At 44.0% G+C, this 19,747-nt stretch overlaps 2 protein-coding genes across 3 annotated transcripts; both read left to right on the top strand.

Annotated features, from left to right (window-relative positions):
* The first annotated feature begins 1,224 nt into the window (after positions 1-1,224).
* LOC308531778 (C-C motif chemokine 15-like) lies at positions 1,225-3,936 on the top strand. The gene is made up of 4 exons (XM_081108884.1): positions 1,225-1,371; positions 2,185-2,232; positions 2,928-3,039; positions 3,446-3,936. Exons 1-4 carry the CDS (start codon positions 1,275-1,277, stop codon positions 3,603-3,605), a joined length of 417 nt encoding a protein of 138 aa, XP_080965010.1. The 5' UTR covers positions 1,225-1,274; the 3' UTR covers positions 3,606-3,936.
* A 9,495-nt stretch (positions 3,937-13,431) lies between these two features.
* LOC308531779 (C-C motif chemokine 15-like) lies at positions 13,432-15,977 on the top strand. 2 transcript variants are annotated; one of them, XM_081108885.1, is made up of 4 exons: positions 13,432-13,600; positions 14,419-14,466; positions 15,164-15,275; positions 15,682-15,977. In XM_081108885.1, the coding sequence occupies exons 1-4, from the start codon at positions 13,504-13,506 to the stop codon at positions 15,839-15,841; spliced, it is 417 nt and encodes a 138-aa protein (XP_080965011.1). In that variant the 5' UTR covers positions 13,432-13,503; the 3' UTR covers positions 15,842-15,977. The 2 variants fall into 2 exon arrangements, with proteins under 2 accessions (XP_080965011.1, XP_080965012.1); XM_081108886.1 differs by lacking the exon at positions 14,419-14,466 and having other exon boundaries at positions 13,451-13,600.
* The last annotated feature ends 3,770 nt before the right edge of the window (positions 15,978-19,747 follow it).

Genomic DNA, 19,747 nt, shown 5'->3' with positions numbered 1-19,747 from the left:
TAGAGGTGGTAAGGAATAAGATGCTGGACATATTTTCCAAAGAAGAGCCAACATATTTGTTAATGGACTGGATGTGGGATATGAAACAAAGAGAGGAGTTCAGGGTAAAGATTCTAGGTGAGGAGTCACACAACCAGGTTTACACAGTAGAGCAGCGGTTCTCAAGCTATGGGTCGTGACCCCTTTGGGGGTGGAATGACCCTTTCACAGAGGTCGCCTAAATACATTCTGCAAATCAGATATTTACATTATGATTCATAACAGTAGCAAAATTACATTTATGAAGTAGCAACAAAAATAATATTATGGTTCTTCACAATATGAGGAACTAACTCTATTAAAGATTCGGGGCATTAGGAAGGTTGAAAAGCATTGCATTAGAGCATTCCTTCTAGTGATCACCCCTGATAATAGGCTCTTGGTGCACTTGAATGTAGTTACTTCCTGAGGGAAAAACTCTGATTTAGAAGAATAACCAAATCTCCTAAGGAAGGATCTTTAATAAAATAGGTCACTCTTGTTGACTAAATAAAAAGTCAACTAAGTATTCTTTCTGCAAAAAGGAGTTGGGAAAAAGTAAAGATTGCACTCTAGTATATTCATACATGACCTTTACAAAGAGAAAGTAAGGAATTCCTTTACAGAGAGGAAGGGGAAGTTAAGGGGCGAGGCTGTTTTAACCACAGAGCTCAGTAAATTAACATTCTTCCTATAGGACTTTCATGATCCCCATAGGACTCAGTGATAGCGAAACTTTGGAGCTCGGCATGTCAGCATTTTGAAAAACCCTAACTTAACTCTGGTGCCGTGTCACATATAGAAATTTCTTGATATTTGCAACCATAGTAAAACAGAGACTTATATTTTTTATATTTATTTTATATTTTTAAATGTCATTGAACAAAGAGAAATCAACCAAAAAAATGAGTTCGCGTGTCACCTCTGACACGCGTGTCATAGGTTCGCCATCACTGGCATAGGATGTGATTCCTGTCTTGGGTAAGGTCCTTATCACCAATTTTGACACTTTTGCCTATATCGATTGGGCAGTAGGGAAAGCCCCAAATCATTGTTCCCTCAACTTCCTATTGCATTCCCAGGCTTGTTCCCTTTTTTAGAAATATCTGTTGTTGATGGTATAGCCAAAGAATAGCATTCTTCTGCCCTGTGACGTCCTGATCCTCCTCTTATAAATACAAGGGCAGAGCTGGGTCCAGAGAATCAGGGAGCAAAGAGCCCAGGATCCTCAGGCCAGCACTGTCTGCACAGGGGAGATGAAGGTCTCTGCAGCTGCTCTCTCCTTCCTAATTCTTGCTGCTACCCTTGGATCCCCTGCCCATGGATCCCTGGCTAGTGAATCTTGGGATGATGGTGAGTTCAATGAGCTTTCTCACTGGGGACCAATCAACAGTAACTTGCAGTTAAGAAGGACACAGAGGGACACTCTCCTGCAACATAGAGGTGAATCTGGCACTTCTTAAAAAGCAGTAGCAGTAGCTATAGACCTTTTTCTGAAGCTTTTGGTTCATGGGAAAAACCATATACAGAAGACTTGTCCCACTTGAGGAAACAATTCTCTCCCTTTTCATGGCCAGAATTATTTGATACTTTCTCTTAGCTGATATAGGACTATATGTACAAGATCAAAACAACTGTACTAAAATTATAAATCTGGAGAAAGAAGCATAGAACCCTACGTTAGAACTATGATATACCATGTAGAGTGAAACTATCATTTTGAAGAAGCAATGGGGCAATCTGGACAAGTGACTCACCTAAGTCCACCTCATCATTCTATCAATTTTTAAAAACTAATATCTACCACTGTCTATGTACAAGCAGGCACTGCTCTAATTGTCTATAGATATTAATACATTGAATCATCTTAACAATCCTGACATCAGGATTTTAGAGATGCTTAGGTGGGGCATGGTCAAAAAAAAGTTGGGAACCACTGGTCTAGATGTATTTTGGAACCCAGAAACCTTCAGGTTTTACAAAGGTAATATAGCCCTGGCTGGTTTTCTCAATGGTTAGAGCATCAGTCCTTGGACAGAATAGTCACGGGTTCGATTCCCAGTCTGGGAAAGGGGGTAAGGCTGAGAAATGGAATAGGTGGAGATACTGAGACACTGCTGCCTCCCAGTGACTTCTCTTTCCTTCTTGTCGGTTTCTCCCAAACAGAACGAAGCATGGTGATGTATCAGTTGGATCCCAGAGGGCCCTCTCCCGGTAAATGAGCCTGGCCAGTCTAAGTCAGCAGTTGGGCAATGACCCAGAAATCAGTAGGTCACTGGTTCAATTCTGGGTCAAGGCACATGCCCAGGTTGCAGACTAAATCCCAGGTAGAGGCTGTGCAGACTCTCTCTCATCAAAGTTTCTATCTATCCCTCTTCCTTCCTCTCTTTCTAAAAATCAATGAAAATACTTATGTGTTTTTTTTAAAAAAAAGAAGGTAAATATTTAGTTGTGGCATATATTTTAAAGCAGCTGGCGGGTACAGGTCTGGTCAGTGGCTTCATTCACCTTGTTTAGAGAACATGGGGAAAGAGAAAGGATGCTGAGGATGGTGAACATCTACAGGGAAGATCAGATTGGGCCATGGGTCCCTCCTCCATAGATGACTTCTTCCTCCTGCCTGTCCTGGACAAGGCTCACCTACCAGGGAGGGTGCTCTGTGATGCCTCCTGCACGCATCAAACCCTTCCACTTCTGGGAGAAATGGTCCTGGCCCTGTTGTGTCCTTGGTCTGGGTGCCTCAGACACAATTCAACCCGGGGAAGTGTGAAGCAAGGAGATGCCAGCAAATGCTGTTGAGGAGGAAAACACGCCCTTGAGCCCTGTGTCTGCTCACCCTCCCCAGTACTTTGGAGGGAAGGAGGAATGGAAATAGTCTTTTCTAAAGACTGCCTTTTCTCTTACTATAGGCTTTCACCATCCTCCTGACTGCTGCCCGTCCTATACACCACGAAAAATCCGATGCAGATTCATGGAAAGTTACTTTGTAACGACCAGTGGGTGCTCCCAGCCTGCTGTCATGTAAGTGCCAAGCATGCCAGCCATATCTTGGGAGGAGGGACCTGATGATGGATGGATGCCCATAAAAGTCACATCCTCTGGATCCTTCAAGGTCAAGGGATGCTGTGTCCTCATTCTTATCCTGATCCTGCAGAGCATCAGATATGAGATGTTCCCACTGAAGATGGAAGCTAGGAAAGGAAGGAGAGAGCAGGAGCAGGTCTGCACCAGGAAACTCCCATGAGTCACTAAGGAAGTCTCACAGGCTGAGGGAGCATCTCAGAGGGAGACACCCTGAGTGCCTGCAGTAGAGAAAGGAACAAGCTGGGCTGAGTGGAGAATCTGAAGGGCAGGGAAGAGGAGGCTCCCCATCTCTATTTGAAGAACCCTCCTCAATGTGTTAACCTTTCTCCTCCTTGTTCCCCAGCTTCAAAACCAAAAAAGGGAAGCGTGTCTGTGCCAACCCCAATAATGCAGAAGTTCAGGATTGTGTAAGGAACCTGAAGCAGAATCAGGCTCTGGAGGAACCTGAGCAGGATTCATCTGAGCTACTGAGCAAATTGTTGACTGATAAGAAGGGATACTAGGTCCCAGCCACCCATTTCCATTCTCTCTTTCCTCACCTCCTGGAAGCTTCTTGGACTGAATTATTTTTTCAAAAGCAAGAATTACTGTTCTATTCTGGTTATAAAAGCTGTGCATTAATAAAACGTATCCAGCCCTAGCTGCTTTGGCTCAGTGGATAGAGCATCGGCCTGTGGACTGAAGGGTTCAGGGTTCGATTCCGGTCAAGGGCAAATGCCCGGGTTGTGGGATTGATCACCAGTGTGAGGTGTGCAGGAGGCAGCCAATCAATGATTCTTTCTCATCATTAATGTTTCTATCTCTCTCTCCCTCTCCCTTACACTCTGAAATCATAAAAATAGATTAAAATAAATATATAAATAAATAAATACAAAATAAAACGTATCCAATTTAATGTCACTTGACCTTTGAGAGGAAAACACAATGCAGGAATTGCTGAACTTTGGATTTGTGTTTTTCAAAATGAGACATCAGATTATCATTTTTTAAGAAGCTAAAAACATGACTCATTCAGCCCTGGCCAGCGTGGCTCAATGGTTAGAATGTAGGCCCTCACACCAAAGGGTCTTAGTTTTAACTTCCAGTCAACAGCAGTACCTGTTTTGCAGGTCTGATCCTGATCCTGATGGGGCGCATGTGGAAGACAATGAGTCGATGCATCTCTCTCATATTGATGTTTCTCTCTCTCTCTCTCTCTCTCTCTCTCTCTCTCTCTCTCTCATCTCTCTTCCCTCCCCACCTCCTTTCCACTGTCAATGGAAAAAAATAGTGAGTAAGAATTTAAAAAATAAATAAAAATTCTAAAAACAAGACTCATTCAGCCGAACCGGTTTGGCTCAGTGGATAGAGCGTCGGCCTGTGGACTCAAGGGTCCCAGGTTTGATTACAGTCAAGGGTATGTACCTTGGTTTCGGGCACATCCCCACTGGGGGGTGTGCAGGAGGCAGCTGGTTAATCTCTCTCATCGATGTTTCTAACTCTCTATCCCTCTCCCTTCTTCTCTGTAAAAAAATCGATTAAATATATTTTTTTAAAACACATGACTCATTCAAATTTGACAGATTGCATATATGTCAAATATGTACCTAACCTATTATTTAGGGAACCATAAAACTGATTCTATTATCATCTGAGGAACAAAGATTTATACAGTTAGTTAGGGGTGGCATTCTGAAATTTGGTTAACTTAGAGAAAAATAAAGTAATATTCAATATTGCAATATAACTGTAACTTTTGTAATTATCTTTTCTACCGAAAAACACACATACACATTTGCATCTGTGCTGGACAAAAATCTACCAGTTAACATGTAAGTGCACCAAGTTTGCGGCCTAATCAATAGTATATAGAGCATCAATCAAAAGTTCATTCCCAGCAGCGCTCCCACCCCCGGCGACGACGGAGCGATGCCCTTGGATTTCAGGAGGTCTTGTCTGTGAATCTCACTGCTGGTGGCTCCCTGGGGGACTCACCTGCACATCTCAGGTGACCTCTTAGCTGGGAAAGACTCTGGCTGCTTAAAGATGATTCTCTCTACTTGAGATTGAGGAGCCAGGTGCTGGGGACCCGGATGCAGAAGACCCGTTTCTACGCTTGAGGAGTTCACGGCTTCAAGGGGAAGACACCAATAGTATTGATGAGCCCGAGTGGGCTGTGCTGTTCATGCAGTGATTGTGGTCCACACATGTTAATGATACACACCATGGGCCAGATTAGGACAGAGCAGCTCAGGGTTCCTCTGCCAACATGGGACTCATGGTGGTGGCTTCTCAGAGCAAAGGATGTGCAAGATGAGTTCTAAAGACCAGGGGCTTCTCACCTACCCTCCCATTCCAGCTGTATCAGCTTCCATGCTATTCCAGGAACCTGCCAAACATGCTCCCTGCCCCAGGACCTTTGTACTCGCTATCCTTTCTGCCTAGCGTGATCTTCCCTGAATGTCCATGTGGCTGCCTGTCTCATGGAACTCTGATCTCTGTTTGCATGTCACCTTGTCAGATAAGCCTCCTCTGACCCCCCTCGCACCCCCTCTAAAGCAGCACCCACATTCCAGTCTGTCTCCTTAGCCTGCTTTATTTGTCTTCATGGCACTTGTCAGCAATGACATATGTTAGTTCATTTGTTGTTTGTCTCCCCCACTGGGCTGTAAGCTGGGCGAAGGCAGGGAGCTTTGTGTCTGACTACCATTGTATTCCTCGCACCTAGAGCAGTGCTTGGTCCGCAGTAGGCACTCAGAAATGACAGAAACAATGGATGAGGAGACAACCAGGATGGCGGCATAGGTAAACACCTGACCTTGCTGCCGTGCACAACCACATTAAAACTACAACTAAAAGACAAAACAAATATCATCCAGAACCACGGGAAGGCTGGCTGAGTGGAAATTCTGAAACTAGAAGGAACAAGAAAAGCACATTGAGTCGGGTAGGAGGTGCAGAAGTATGGAAGTGCAGAGGTACAGAGGTGAGCAAAAGAAGCTGGCAGCTGGGTACGCTGCTGTCTTTTTCAATCGGGAGGGAGATACAAGCTCCTGACTGCTCTGAAATCCAGTTCTGGGCAAGAATTTGGGCACCCAGACTCATACAGAGAGAAACTGTACTGTCTGGCATCGGGCTGGAACATGAGGGCGGCTCGCTTGCAGAGGTGCCTGCAGCGTTCATTGTTCCTGCATGGGGCCACACGACACAGACCCCAGGACCTCTCCGAGGCAAAGCAGACTAGCAGCCATTGCAGTTTGCTCCACCCTGGTGATTCTCTGAGAACTCGCCCCACCCAATTTACAACCCTACCCAAGCTGTGCACAGAGGCTTTTGCATAGAATGGCCTGGCCTTTCTCCAACTAAAAACCTGTTAAACTGTAGCTGGGTCAGAGAACCCCATAGCTTCTAAAAGAAGGCCTAAGGCTCCTCAGCAGTCTGCATTACTTCACAGCTGCATCTCATCTGGGCACCTCCAAACCCCAAACAAAGAGGAGGAATCTGCAGATCTCTCTGTAGCTCCTGCTGGGTGGCATCAGGCAGTGGCTGACTTTGCACCTCCTTGTAGATCCAAGAAGCAGTCTAACCACTGGTCAGAGTGAGACCATCCAGATTACATCTCTTCACATTCATAACAGACACACTCAGGGGGCAGACTCAGTGAGTGCCAAAGCCCCACTGAAGCAAGCCCTGACCCTTAAGGTTGTCTCCGGCACAGAAGTTCTCCCATTGGAGACACAACTGGTCCTCACAGCCAACTGACCTGGAGGTCAATTCCTCCCAGTAATACCAACAGCATTCAAGGCTTAACTACAACAAGACTGTGCACACAGCCCACAAAGGGGTGCACTAAGAGTGTCCACCTCAGGTAATTGGGGAGGTTGAGCCACTGGGCACTATAGGACACCTAGCAAACAAAGCCACTCTATCAACACAGGGAAGCAGCCAAAATATGGAGATAAAGAAATAGGTCACAAATGAAAGAAATGGAGGAAAGCAAACTACTGGATACAGAGTTCAAAACCACAGTTATAAGGTTACCCAAGAATATTCTAGAAACCTCTGAGAAATATAGTGAGACCTTCAAAGAAATGAAAAAGGACCAACTAGAAATTAAGCATACACTGACTGAAATAAAGAATAATATACATAGATCCAACAGCAGACTAGAGGGTCCCAAGAATCAAGTCAAAGATTTGAAATACGAAGAAGCAAAAAACACCCAACCAGAAAAGCAAAAGGAAAAAAGAATACAAAACTATGATGATAGTGAAAGCAGCCTCTGGAGCAACTTCAAGAGTACCAACATCCAAATTAGAAGGGTGCTAGAAGAAGAGAGAGAGTAAGATATTGAAAACCTATTTTAAGAAATAATGACAGAAAACTTCCCCTACCTGTTGAAAGAAATAGACTTACAAGTCCCGGAAGTGCAGAGAACCCCAAAGAAAAGGAATCCAAACAAGACCACATCAACACAAATCATAATTAAAATGCCAAGGGCAAAAGACAAGAGAGAATCTTAAAAGCAGCAAGAGAAAAGTTGTACCCATACAACTGTCAGCTGATTTCTCAACAGACACTATGCAGGCAAGAAGGGAGTGGCAAGAAATATTCAAAGTGATCAATAGCAAAAATCTACAACCAGATTACTCTACCCAGAAAAGCTATCATTTAGAATTTAAGGACAGATAAAGAGCTTCACAGACAAGCGAGAGCTAAAGGAGTTCATCACTGCCACACCAGTATTATATGAACTGCTGAAGGGTATTCTTTAAGAAGAGGAAGAAGAAGAAAGAGGTAAGGATAAAAATTATGAACAACAAAGTGACAACAAATACATATCTATCAACAAGTGAATCTAAAAATCAAGTGAATAAAAAATCTGACAAACAGAATAATCTGGTGAATAGAATAGAATCAGGGCCATAGAAAGGGAGTGCACTGACAGTTCTCCGGGGGAAGGGAGTGTGGTAAGTGCTGGGAGAGTCTGGCCAAAAATCGTACACCTATGGATGAGGAGAGTGGGGGAGGGGAGTAAGGGGAGAAGGTGGAGTGGGAAACGGGTAGAGGGGAGATATGGGGGGAAAAAGAGGAACAACTGTAACAATCTGAACAATAAAGATTTATTTTTTTAAAAAGACTCAGGAAGTACACAAAAACACTTACAAAATGTTTTCTACATTGGGGAAGTCAAGAAATGGCAGTAAGTATATTGTGAAATCAGACATTTGTTCCTTCATTTTTTCTTTCACTGAATAAGCAAGTATTCCGTGCAATGTTAGGCACCTCTGTATACCACTTCCATTCTTTTAGCCCCATCTCTTACTCTGGCCACCACCTCAGCAAGTTCTGCACACAGTTTGTCCAGCTCCATGTAGATATCATCTGACGGCACTTCACTTTGGCCATCATGCATACCCCTCTTTTCCTGTATCAGAGATTCTCTGATGCTGAGATGTAGAATGCCTACAGGAATCTGCTCAATACTCGGGCATGTGCAACCTGGAAGTACTGAACAAGCACTCATGACTAAAGAGGAGGGCATTACAGCGAAGGAGGAAATCTGTGACTTGTCCTGTGGATGTCAGCCAGCCTCTCCCCTCAGCCACAATAGTGCTAAATGCAATGAGCTTGTGCAGAGACACTTTAGTGACAGGACGGAGGCTACACATAGTCCCAACAGTATGGGATTTCTCTCATCAAGGCCAACTTAACTATTGCCACTACTGAATGTCTAACCTCCCAGCAGCAGAGATGTCAAGTCTCAATAAGGTCCCTCCCCTCAAAGAGAGACATGTTGAATATCTTGAGAAAACAATCCTGTAAGAGAGAGCAATCCAACCTCAGTGCCTCTGCCAGCTGATAAGATTTACAGATAGTATGGTGTTTGCACAACACAGCCTCAGGCAAAATGTTCCATTTCATAGCAAATGAGATGAATCAGTGGGCACATGGGATCCACTGGTATTACTATGTACTTAATCACCCAGAAGAAGCCAGTCCAAGAAAATGGTGTGGTATGAATCAGTTAGCTAAGAAGACAGACAAAAAAACTTCAGGATTGAGACTCTCCACAATGCAATATATGCACTAAACTAAAAGCCCATAGATCAGCGGTTCTCAACCTGTGAGTCCCGACCCCTTTAGGGGTCAAACCACCCTTTCACAGGGGTAACCTAAGACCATCAGAAAACACATATATAATTATATATTGTTTTTGTGATTAATCACTATGCTTTAATTATGTTCAATTTGTAACAATGAAAATACAACCTGCATATCACATATTTACATAATGATTCATAACAGTAGCAAAATTATAGTTATTAAGTAGCAATGAAAATAATTTTATGGTTGGGGGTCACCACAACATGAGGAACTGTATTAAAGGGTCGTGGCATTAGGAAGGTTGAGACCTACTGCGATAGATGATGCCATGTTCCCAGTAACTAGAACATATAGGAACCAAGGAATTAATGTAGGATTGGTCCCTCTCTCCATGATTCCCCTTGATTTATTTGTGATTCCCATCCCTGCAACATTAGGCTTTGCTGGATTAAGTTGGATTAGGCTCTGCTAGGTTCCTGGGAAGGATGGGGACAATGATGATGCACTAGTATAGGGTTCCATTTAACCTGAAAGAACTAATAAAACCATCTGAAGGAGGCTTTCTAATGGATTTGACAAAACAAATGCACAATCATATTGGAGGGAAGCAAGGGATGGTCTGTATCATTCATATCTTTTGACCCTACCCCTTACCTCATCCACACGCTCAGTCATCACTCTTTTACATTTACATAAGCTTCCTGCAGGTGTCTTGCTTCAGTCTGTCCTTCATAACCCTAACTTCCTCCGTGGGGCTCCTATGATCCTGTGATGTGGAACACCTGCAAGAACACAACACACACCCATGAGCAAAGCAAAACTGCCAGGAAATTATACCTGTGACCCACTATTGGAAAAGGAAGGGTTGCTCCCATCATCTATTGCTGTGTAACCAATCACCCAAACCTTAATGGTATAAAATAACTTTTTTATTCTACTCACAAATTCTATGAGACAGAAATCCATACAGGGCACAGTATGGATGGCTTGTCTGCTCCATGATGCCTGGGGTCTCACCTGGGAAAACACAGGTGGCAAGGGGTACTCCAATGGATGGGGAATCACCCAGAACAGTGCTGTCCAATATAAATAATATGCAGTCATGTATGTAATTTGAAATTTCCGCATAACCACATTAAAAAAGTAAAAAGAAACAGATAAAATCAATTTTAATAATCTATTTTCTCTAACACAATATATCCAAAATATTATCATTTTTGCATGTATTCAATATAAAAAAGGAGACATGTTAACAACTTTTTTGGGGAGGTGAGGTGAGTACTAAATCTTTGAAACCCAGGATGTAGTTTGTGCCTTCGGAACATCTTAATTTAGATTAGCCCCATTTATTTCTTTTCTATTTTAAGTATACTTTTTATTTTGAATTAATTGTAGATGCACATTCAGTTGTAAGAAATAAAAATAGACATGACACCGAGAGCACAAACAATTGAAGCAAAAATAAACACACGAGACTACATCAAACTTAAAACTTTTGTACATCAAAGGACACAGTCAACAGAGTGACAAGGCAACCAGTGGAATGGGGATATTTTACAAATCATATACCTGGTCATTTTTGGGGGGGGGGGCGGGGGGTGTCTATTTTCTGTTATTCATATTGGGTGATTTCTATTGTTCTGTTTCTCTGTACCCACCCATTGAACATTTTATTTTGGTTATGGTATTTTCCAGTTCTATGATTTCCATTTCGTTCTTCTTTATATCTTCTACTTCTCACTTTCTATTTCTTTACTGAGGCTTTCTACTTTTTCATTTGTTTCAAGAGTTAGACTAGCCCCATTTAAAGTGCTCAGTAGCCTCATGTGACCAGTAGTCATTGTATCAAGCAGCACTACAGTTCTAGAGGCTTCCTCACACCTCCGCCTGGAACCTCGGCTGGGATGACCTAAAGGCTATGCTCATGTGGGACTGTCTATCAGAACACTTGCATGTGGTTTGGGCTTCCTCACAGCATGGCAGTCTCAAGCTCGTCAGTCTTCTTACTGGTAGCTTAGAGTTCCAAGAGGGAGTGAGTATTCCAGTGATGAAGGTTGAAGCTCCATGGCTTTTCCCAACCTAGCATCAGTGGTCACATGACTGAACAATAGTCACTAGCCTTCTCCGTTTCAAAAGAAAATATAGACCCCACTGCTTAATGAGAAGGGAGGGGGTCGAAGTTTCCACATTTTCTAAATACCATAGAGATGAAAACCAAGAGATAAATGCTTCCCCTTTCTTTCCCCAGGCAAAATATTCTGAGATGCATTCATAAGGCTCTTCAAAAATCTCAATAGAATCAAGCACCAATCCCCACAACTGGTTGAGTCCCTTACTTCTACTCCTAGGAATACTTCCCAATTTACCTAGTGCTCAGGCTCTGCTTTCAGAAGAACCTAGACTAAGACCCTACCATATGCTAGTCACCAGGGAACGCACAGTAAACAAAGATGCAAAAATCCCTGCTCTCATGGAATTTATGTTCTAGAAGATACAAATATTAAAAGATTTTGAAGTAAAACATGTAGTATGTTAAGTGTTAAGTAAACAGGAGAAAAATAAAGAAATTTGGGCAGGGGGAGGTTATAATTTTAGAGGTCCCAGAAAGACTTACTGAAAAGATAACTTTACAGGAGGTTAGAGATAAAGTAATACAGATATTTGAGGGAAGAGTGGTCCAAGCAGAGGGAACAGAAATCTGGGTCAGCCTGCATAACTGAAGCAGAGTGAGTGAGGGCGAGTAGTAGGACATGAAAACAGAGCCAGCAGGGGCCAGATCACATAGGAGCTTATAATAGAGAGCAAACAGGGGTCAGATCACACAGGGGCTTATAATTCAGTATAAGAATTGGGCTTTACACTGAGTGAAATTAAAAAGCCATTGGAGGTCCAGCCAATGTGGCTCAGCGGCTGAGTGTTGACCTATGAGCCAGGAGGTCATGGTTCGATTCCCTGTCAGGACACATGCCCAGGTTTCAGGCTATATCCCAGGGGAGGGGGTAGGGGGCGTGCAGGAGGCAGCCAATCAATTATTCTCTCTCATCATTGATGTTTCAATCTCTCTCTCTCTCCCTTTCCCTTCCTCTCTGAAATCAATAAAAATACATATTTTTTTAAAAAGCCATTAACCGGTTTGGCTCAGTGGATAGAGAGTCGGCCTGCGGACTGAAATGTCCCAGGTTCAATTCCCGTCAAGGGCATGTACTTTGGTTGCGGGCACATCCCCAGTAGGAGGTGTGTAGGAGGCAGCTGATCGATGTTTCTCTCTCATCGATGTTTCTAACTCTCTCTTTCCCTTCCTCTTTGTAAAAACTCAAAATACACTTAAAGAAAAGCCATTTGAGGGTTTCAAACAGGATTGAATTGATCTAACTTCTTTTTAAATAAACTCACTGTGGTTGCAATGTGCAGAATGAACTAAAGAGGGGCAAGGACAGAATCTCAGTGAGACAAGGATGGCTTGGACCAGGTGGAGAGTGGAGGTGGTAAGGAATAATCAGATGCTGGACTTATTTTTCAAAAGAAAAGCCAATGCCTTTGGTAATGGATTGGATGTGGGATGTGAAACAAAGAGAGGAGTCCAGGGTAAGATTCTATGTGAGGAGTCACACAACCATGTTTACACATTAGAGCATTCCTTCTACTGATCATCCCTTATAATAGGCTCTTTGTGCACTTGAAAGTAGTTAATTCCTGATGGGAAAACCCTGATTTAGAAGATTAATTAAATCTAAGGAAGGATCTTTAATAAAATATGGTCACTCTTGTTGACTGTAAACAAAAAGTCAACTAGGTATTCTTTCTGCAAAAAAAAGTTGGGAAAAAGTAAAGATTGCACTCTAGTATATACTTACATGATCTTCACAAAGAGAAAGTAAGAAGAAAGTAGTTCCTTTACCGAAAGGAAGGGAAAGTTATGGGGAAGAGGCTGTTTTAACGACAGAGCTCAGTAAATTGTTAACATTCTGCCTATAGGACTTTCATGATCCGCATAGGATGTGAGAGCTCCTCTCACATGGTCTCGATTCCTGTCTTGGATAAGGTCCTTGTCACCAATTTTGACTCTCTTACCAATATCCATTGGGCAGTAGGGAAAGCCCCAGATCATTGTTCCCTGAACTTCCGATTGCATTCCCAGGCTTGTTCCCTTTTTTAGAAATATCTGTTGTTGATGATATAGCCAAAGAATAGCATTCTTCTGTCCTGTGACGTCCTGATCCTCCTCTTATGAATACAAGGGCAGAGCTGGGTCCAGGGAGTCAGGGAGGAAAGAGCCCAGGATCCTCAGGCCAGCACTGTCTGCACACCGGGGAGATGAAGGTCTCTGCAGCTGCTCTCTCCGTCCTCATCCTTGCTGCTACCCTTGGATCCCCTGCCCATGGATCCCTGGCCCGTGAATCCTGGGATGATGGTGAGTTGAATGAGCCTTCCCACTGGGGACCAACTGAATGGTAACTTGCAGTTAGGGAGGAAACACAGAGGGACAGTCTCCTGCAACATAGAGGTGAATCTGGAACTTGTTTAAAAGCAGTAGCAGCAGCTATAGACCTTTTTCTGCAGCTTTTGGTCCATGGGAAAAACCATATACAGAAGACTTGTCCCACTTGAGGAAACAATTCTCTCCCTTTTCATGGCCAGAATTATTTGATACTTTCTCTTAGCTGATATAGGACTATATGTACAAGATCAAAACAACTGTACTAAAATTATAAATCTGGAGAAAGAAGCATAGAACCCTGCGTTAGAACTATTATATACCATGTAGTGTAAAACTATCGTTTTGAAGAAGAAATGGGACAATCTGGACAAGTGACTCACCTAGGTTCACCTCATCATTCTATCTATTTTTAAAAACTAATATCTACAAGCATGCACTGCTCTAATTGTCTTATAAATATTAATACATTGAATCATCTTAACAATCCTGACATCATTAGAGATGCTTAGGTGGGGCATGGCCAAACAAAGGTTGGAAACCACTGGTCTTATGGAACTGGTATTATGGAACTGGTATTATGGAACGCAGAATCTTTCAGGTTTCACAAAGGTAACATAGCCCTGGCTGGTTTTCTCAGTGGTTAGAGCATTGGTCCTCGGACAGAAGGGTCACAGGTTCGATTCCCAGTCTAGGGGATGGAGTTAGACTGAGAAATGGGGTAGGTAGAGATACTTAGAAACTGCTGCCTCCCAGTGACTTCTCTTTCCTTCTTGTCTGTTTCTCCCAAATAGAACCAAGCATGCTGATGCATCAGTTGGGTCCCAGAAGACCCTATCTCAGTAAGTTAGCCTGGCCAGTCTAAGTCAGCAGTTGGGCATTGACAGAGAAACCATTAGGTCACTGGTTCAATTCTGGGTCAGGGCTCATGCCCAGGTTGCGGACTCAATCCCCAGTAGGGGCTGTGCAGCCTCCCTCTCATCAGAGTTTCTTTCTCTCTATCCCTCTTCCTTCCTCTCTTTCTAAAAATCAATGAAAATACTTATGTGTTTTTTTAAAGAAGTTAAATATTTAGTTGTGGCATATATTTAAAAGCAGCTGGCAGGTACAGATCTGCTCAGTGGCTTCATTCACCTTGTTTAGAGGACATGGGGAAAGAGAAAGGGTGCTGAGGATGGTGAACCTCTACAGGGAAGATCAGATTGGGCCATGGGTCCCTCCTCCATTGATGACCTCTTCCTCCTGCCTGTCCTGGACAAGGCTCACCTTGTACCAGGGAGGGTGCTCTGTGATGCCTCCTGCACGCATCAAACCCTTCCACTTCTGGGAGAAATGGTCCTGGCCCTGTTGTGTCCTTGGTCTGGGTGCCTCAGACACAACTCAACCCGGGGAAGTGTGAAGCAAGGAGATGCCAGCAAATGCTGTCGAGGAGGAAAACACGCCCTTTGAGCCCTGTGCCTGCTCACCCTCCCCAGTACTTTGGAGGGAAGGAGGAAAGGAAATAGTCTTTTCTAAAGACTGCCTTTTCTCTTACTACAGACAGTCGCCGTCCTCCTGACTGCTGCCCGTCCTATACAGCACGAAGAATCCGATGCAGATTCATGGAAAGTTACTTTGTAACGACCAGTGGGTGCTCCCAGCCTGCTGTCATGTAAGTGCCAAGCATGCCAGCCATATCTTGGGAGGAGGGACCTGATGATGGATGGATGCCCATAAAAGTCACATCCTCTGGGTCCTTCAAGGTCAAGGGAGGCTGTGTCCTCATTCTTATCCTGATCCTGCAGAGCATCAGATATGAGATGTTCCCATTGAAGATGGAAGCTAGGAAAGGAAGGAGAGAGCAGGAGCAGGTCTGCACCAGGAAACTCCCATGAGTCACTAAGGAAGTCTCACAGGCTGAGGGAGCATCTCAGAGAGGAGACACCCTGAGTGCCTGCAGCAGAGAAAGGAACAAGCTGGGCTGAGTGGAGAATCTGAAGGGCAGGGAAGAGGGGGCTCCCCATCTCTATTTGCAGAACCCTCCTCAATGTGTAACCTTTCTCCTCCTTATTCCCCAGCTTCACCACCAAAAGAGGGCAGCCTGTCTGTGCCAACCCCAATAAAGCGGAAGTTCAGGATTGTGTAACGAAACTGAAGCAGGATCAGGCTCTGGAGGAACCTGAGCAGGATTTATTTGAGCTACTGAGCAAATTGTTGACTGATAAGAAGGGATACTAGGTCCCAGCCACCCATTTCCATTCTCTCTTTCCTCACCTCCTGGAAGCTTCTTGGACTGAATTATTTTTTCAAAAGCAAGAATTACTGTTCTATTCTGGTTATAAAAGCTGTGTATTAATAAAACGTATTCAACCCTAGCTGGTTTGGCTCAGTGGATAGAGCATCGGCCTGTGGACTGAAGGGTTCAGGGTTCGATTCTGGTCAAGGGCACATGCCTGGGTTGTGGGATTGATCACCAGTGTGAGGTGTGCAGGAGGCAGCCAATCAATGATTCTTTCTCATCATTAATGTTTCTATCTCTCTCTCCCTCTCCCTTACACTCTGAAATCATAAAAATAGATTAAAATAAATATATAAATAAATAAATACAAAATAAAACGTATCCAATTTAATGTCACTTGATCTTTGAGAGGAAAACACAATGCAGGAATTACTGAACTTTGGATTTGTGTTTTTCAAAATGAGACATCAGATTATCATTTTTTAAGAAGCTAAAAACATGACTCATTCAGCCCTGACCAGCGTGGCTCAATGGTTAGAATGTAGGCCCTCACACCAAAGGGTCTTAGTTTTAACTTCCAGTCAACAGCAGTACCTGTTTTGCAGGTCTGATCCTGATCCTGATGGGGCGCATGTGGAAGGTAATGAGTCGATGCATCTCTCTCATATTGATGTTTCTGTTTCTCTCTCTCTCATCTCTCTTCCCTCCCCACCTCCTTTCCACTGTCAATGGAAAAAAATAGTGAGTAAGAATTTAAAAAATAAATAAAAATTCTAAAAACATGACTCATTCAGCCGAACCGGTTTGGCTCAGTGGATAGAGCGTCGGCCTGCGGACTCAAGGGTCCCAGGTTTGATTACAGTCAAGGGTATGTACCTTGGTTTCGGGCACATCCCCACTGAGGGGTGTGCAGGAGGCAGCTGGTTGATCTCTCTCATCGATGTTTCTAACTCTCTATCCCTCTCCCTTCTTCTCTGTAAAAAAATCAATTAAATATATTTTTTAAAAAACATGACTCATTCAAATTTGACAGATTGCATATATGTCAAATATGTACCTAACCTATTATTTAGGGAACCATAAAACTGATTCTATTATCATCTGAGGAATAAAGATTTATACAGTTAGTTAGGGGTGGCATTCTGAAATTTGGTTAACTTAGAGAAAAATAAAGTAATATTCAATATTGCAATATAACTGTAACTTTTGCAATTATCTTTTCTACCGAAAAACACACATGCACATTTGCATCTGTGCTGGACAAAAATCTACCAGTTAACATGTAAGTGCACCAAGTTTGCGGCCTAATCAATAGTATATAGAGCATCAATCAAAAGTTCATTCCCAGCAGCGCTCCCACCCCCGGCGGCGACGGAGCGATGCCCTTGGATTTCAGGAGGTCTTGTCTGTGAATCTCACTGCTGGTGGCTCCCTGGGGGACTCACCTGCACATCTCAGGTGACCTCTTAGCTGGGAAAGACTCTGGCTGCTTAAAGATGATTCTCTCTACTTGAGATTGAGGAGCCAGGTGCTGGGGACCCGGATGCAGAAGACCCGTTTCTACGCTTGAGGAGTTCACGGCTTCAAGGGGAAGACACCAATAGTATTGATGAGCCCAAGTGGGCTGTGCTGTTCATGCAGTGATTGTGGTCCACATATGTTAATGATACACACCATGGGCCAGAAGATGACAGAGCAGCTCAGGTTTCCTCTGCCAACATGGGACTGATGGTGGTGGCTTCTCAGAGCAAAGGATGTGCAAGATGAGTTCTAAAGACCAGGGGCTTCTCACCTACCCTCCCATTCCAGCTGTATCAGCTTCCATGCTATTCCAGGAACCTGCCAAACATGCTCCCTGCCCCAGGACCTTTGCACTCGCTATCCTTTCTGCCTAGCGTGATCTTCCCTGAATGTCCATGTGGCTGCCTGTCTCATGGAACTCTGATCTCTGTTTGCATGTCACCTTGTCAGATAAGCCTCCTCTGACCCCCCTCGCACCCCCTCTAAAGCAGCACCCACATTCCAGTCTGTCTCCTTAGCCTGCTTTATTTGTCTTCATGGCACTTGTCAGCAATGACATATGTTAGTTCATTTGTTGTTTGTCTCCCCCACTGGGCTGTAAGCTGGGCGAAGGCAGGGAGCTTTGTGTCTGACTACCATTGTATTCCTCGCACCTAGAGCAGTGCTTGGTCCGCAGTAGGCACTCAGAAATGACAGAAACAATGGATGAGGAGACAACCAGGATGGCGGCATAGGTAAACACCTGACCTTGCTGCCGTGCACAACCACATTAAAACTACAACTAAAAGACAAAACAAATATCATCCAGAACCACGGGAAGGCTGGCTGAGTGGAAATTCTGAAACTAGAAGGAACAAGAAAAGCACATTGAGTCGGGTAGGAGGTGCAGAAGTATGGAAGTGTAGAGGTACAGAGGTGCGCGAAAGAAGCTGGCAGCTGGGTACGCTGCTGTCTTTTTCAATCGGGAGGGAGATACAAGCTCCTGACTGCTCTGAAATCCAGTTCTGGGCAAGAATTTGGGCACCCAGACTCATACAGAGAGAAACTGTACTGTCTGGCATCGGGCTGGAACGTGAGGGCGGCTCTCTTGCAGAGGTGCCTGCAGCGTTCATTGTTCCTGCATGGGGCCACACGACACAGACCCCAGGACCTCTCCGAGGCAAAGCAGACTAGCAGCCATTGCAGTTTGCTCCGCCCTGGTGATTCCCTGAGAACTCGCCCCACCCAATTTACAACCCTACCCAAGCTGTGCACAGAGGCTTTTGCATAGAATGGCCTGGCCTTTCTCCAACTAAAAACCTGTTAAACTGTAGCTGGGTCAGAGAACCCCATAGCTTCTAAAAGAAGGCCTAAGGCTCCTCAGCAGTCTGCATTACTTCACAGCTGCATCTCATCTGGGCACCTCCAAACCCCAAACAAAGAGGAGGAATCTGCAGATCTCTCTGTAGCTCCTGCTGGGTGGCATCAGGCAGTGGCTGACTTTGCACCTCCTTGTAGATCCAAGAAGCAGTCTAACCACTGGTCAGAGTGAGACCATCCAGATTACATCTCTTCACATTCATAACAGACACACTCAGGGGGCAGACTCAGTGAGTGCCAAAGCCCCACTGAAGCAAGCCCTGACCCTTAAGGTTGTCTCCGGCACAGAAGTTCTCCCATTGGAGACACAACTGGTCCTCACAGCCAACTGACCTGGAGGTCAATTCCTCCCAGTAATACCAACAGCATTCAAGGCTTAACTACAACAAGACTGTGCACACAGCCCACAAAGGGGTGCACTAAGAGTGTCCACCTCAGGTAATTGGGGAGGTTGAGCCACTGGGCACTATAGGACACCTAGCAAACAAAGCCACTCTATCAACACAGGGAAGCAGCCAAAATATGGAGATAAAGAAATAGGTCACAAATGAAAGAAATGGAGGAAAGCAAACTACTGGATACAGAGTTCAAAACCACAGTTATAAGGTTACCCAAGAATATTCTAGAAACCTCTGAGAAATATAGTGAGACCTTCAAAGAAATGAAAAAGGACCAACTAGAAATTAAGCATACACTGACTGAAATAAAGAATAATATACATAGATCCAACAGCAGACTAGAGGGTCCCAAGAATCAAGTCAAAGATTTGAAATACGAAGAAGCAAAAAACACCCAACCAGAAAAGCAAAAGGAAAAAAGAATACAAAACTATGATGATAGTGAAAGCAGCCTCTGGAGCAACTTCAAGAGTACCAACATCCAAATTAGAAGGGTGCTAGAAGAAGAGAGAGAGTAAGATATTGAAAACCTATTTTAAGAAATAATGACAGAAAACTTCCCCTACCTGTTGAAAGAAATAGACTTACAAGTCCCGGAAGTGCAGAGAACCCCAAAGAAAAGGAATC

The sequence above is a fragment of the Myotis nattereri genome (genome assembly GCF_964212035.1).
Source record: "Myotis nattereri genome assembly, chromosome: 16".
NCBI classification, from domain to species: Eukaryota; Metazoa; Chordata; class Mammalia; order Chiroptera; family Vespertilionidae; genus Myotis; species Myotis nattereri.
The sequence above is the reverse complement of the archived record's forward strand: the minus strand, read 5'-3'. Positions and strand labels throughout refer to the sequence as shown.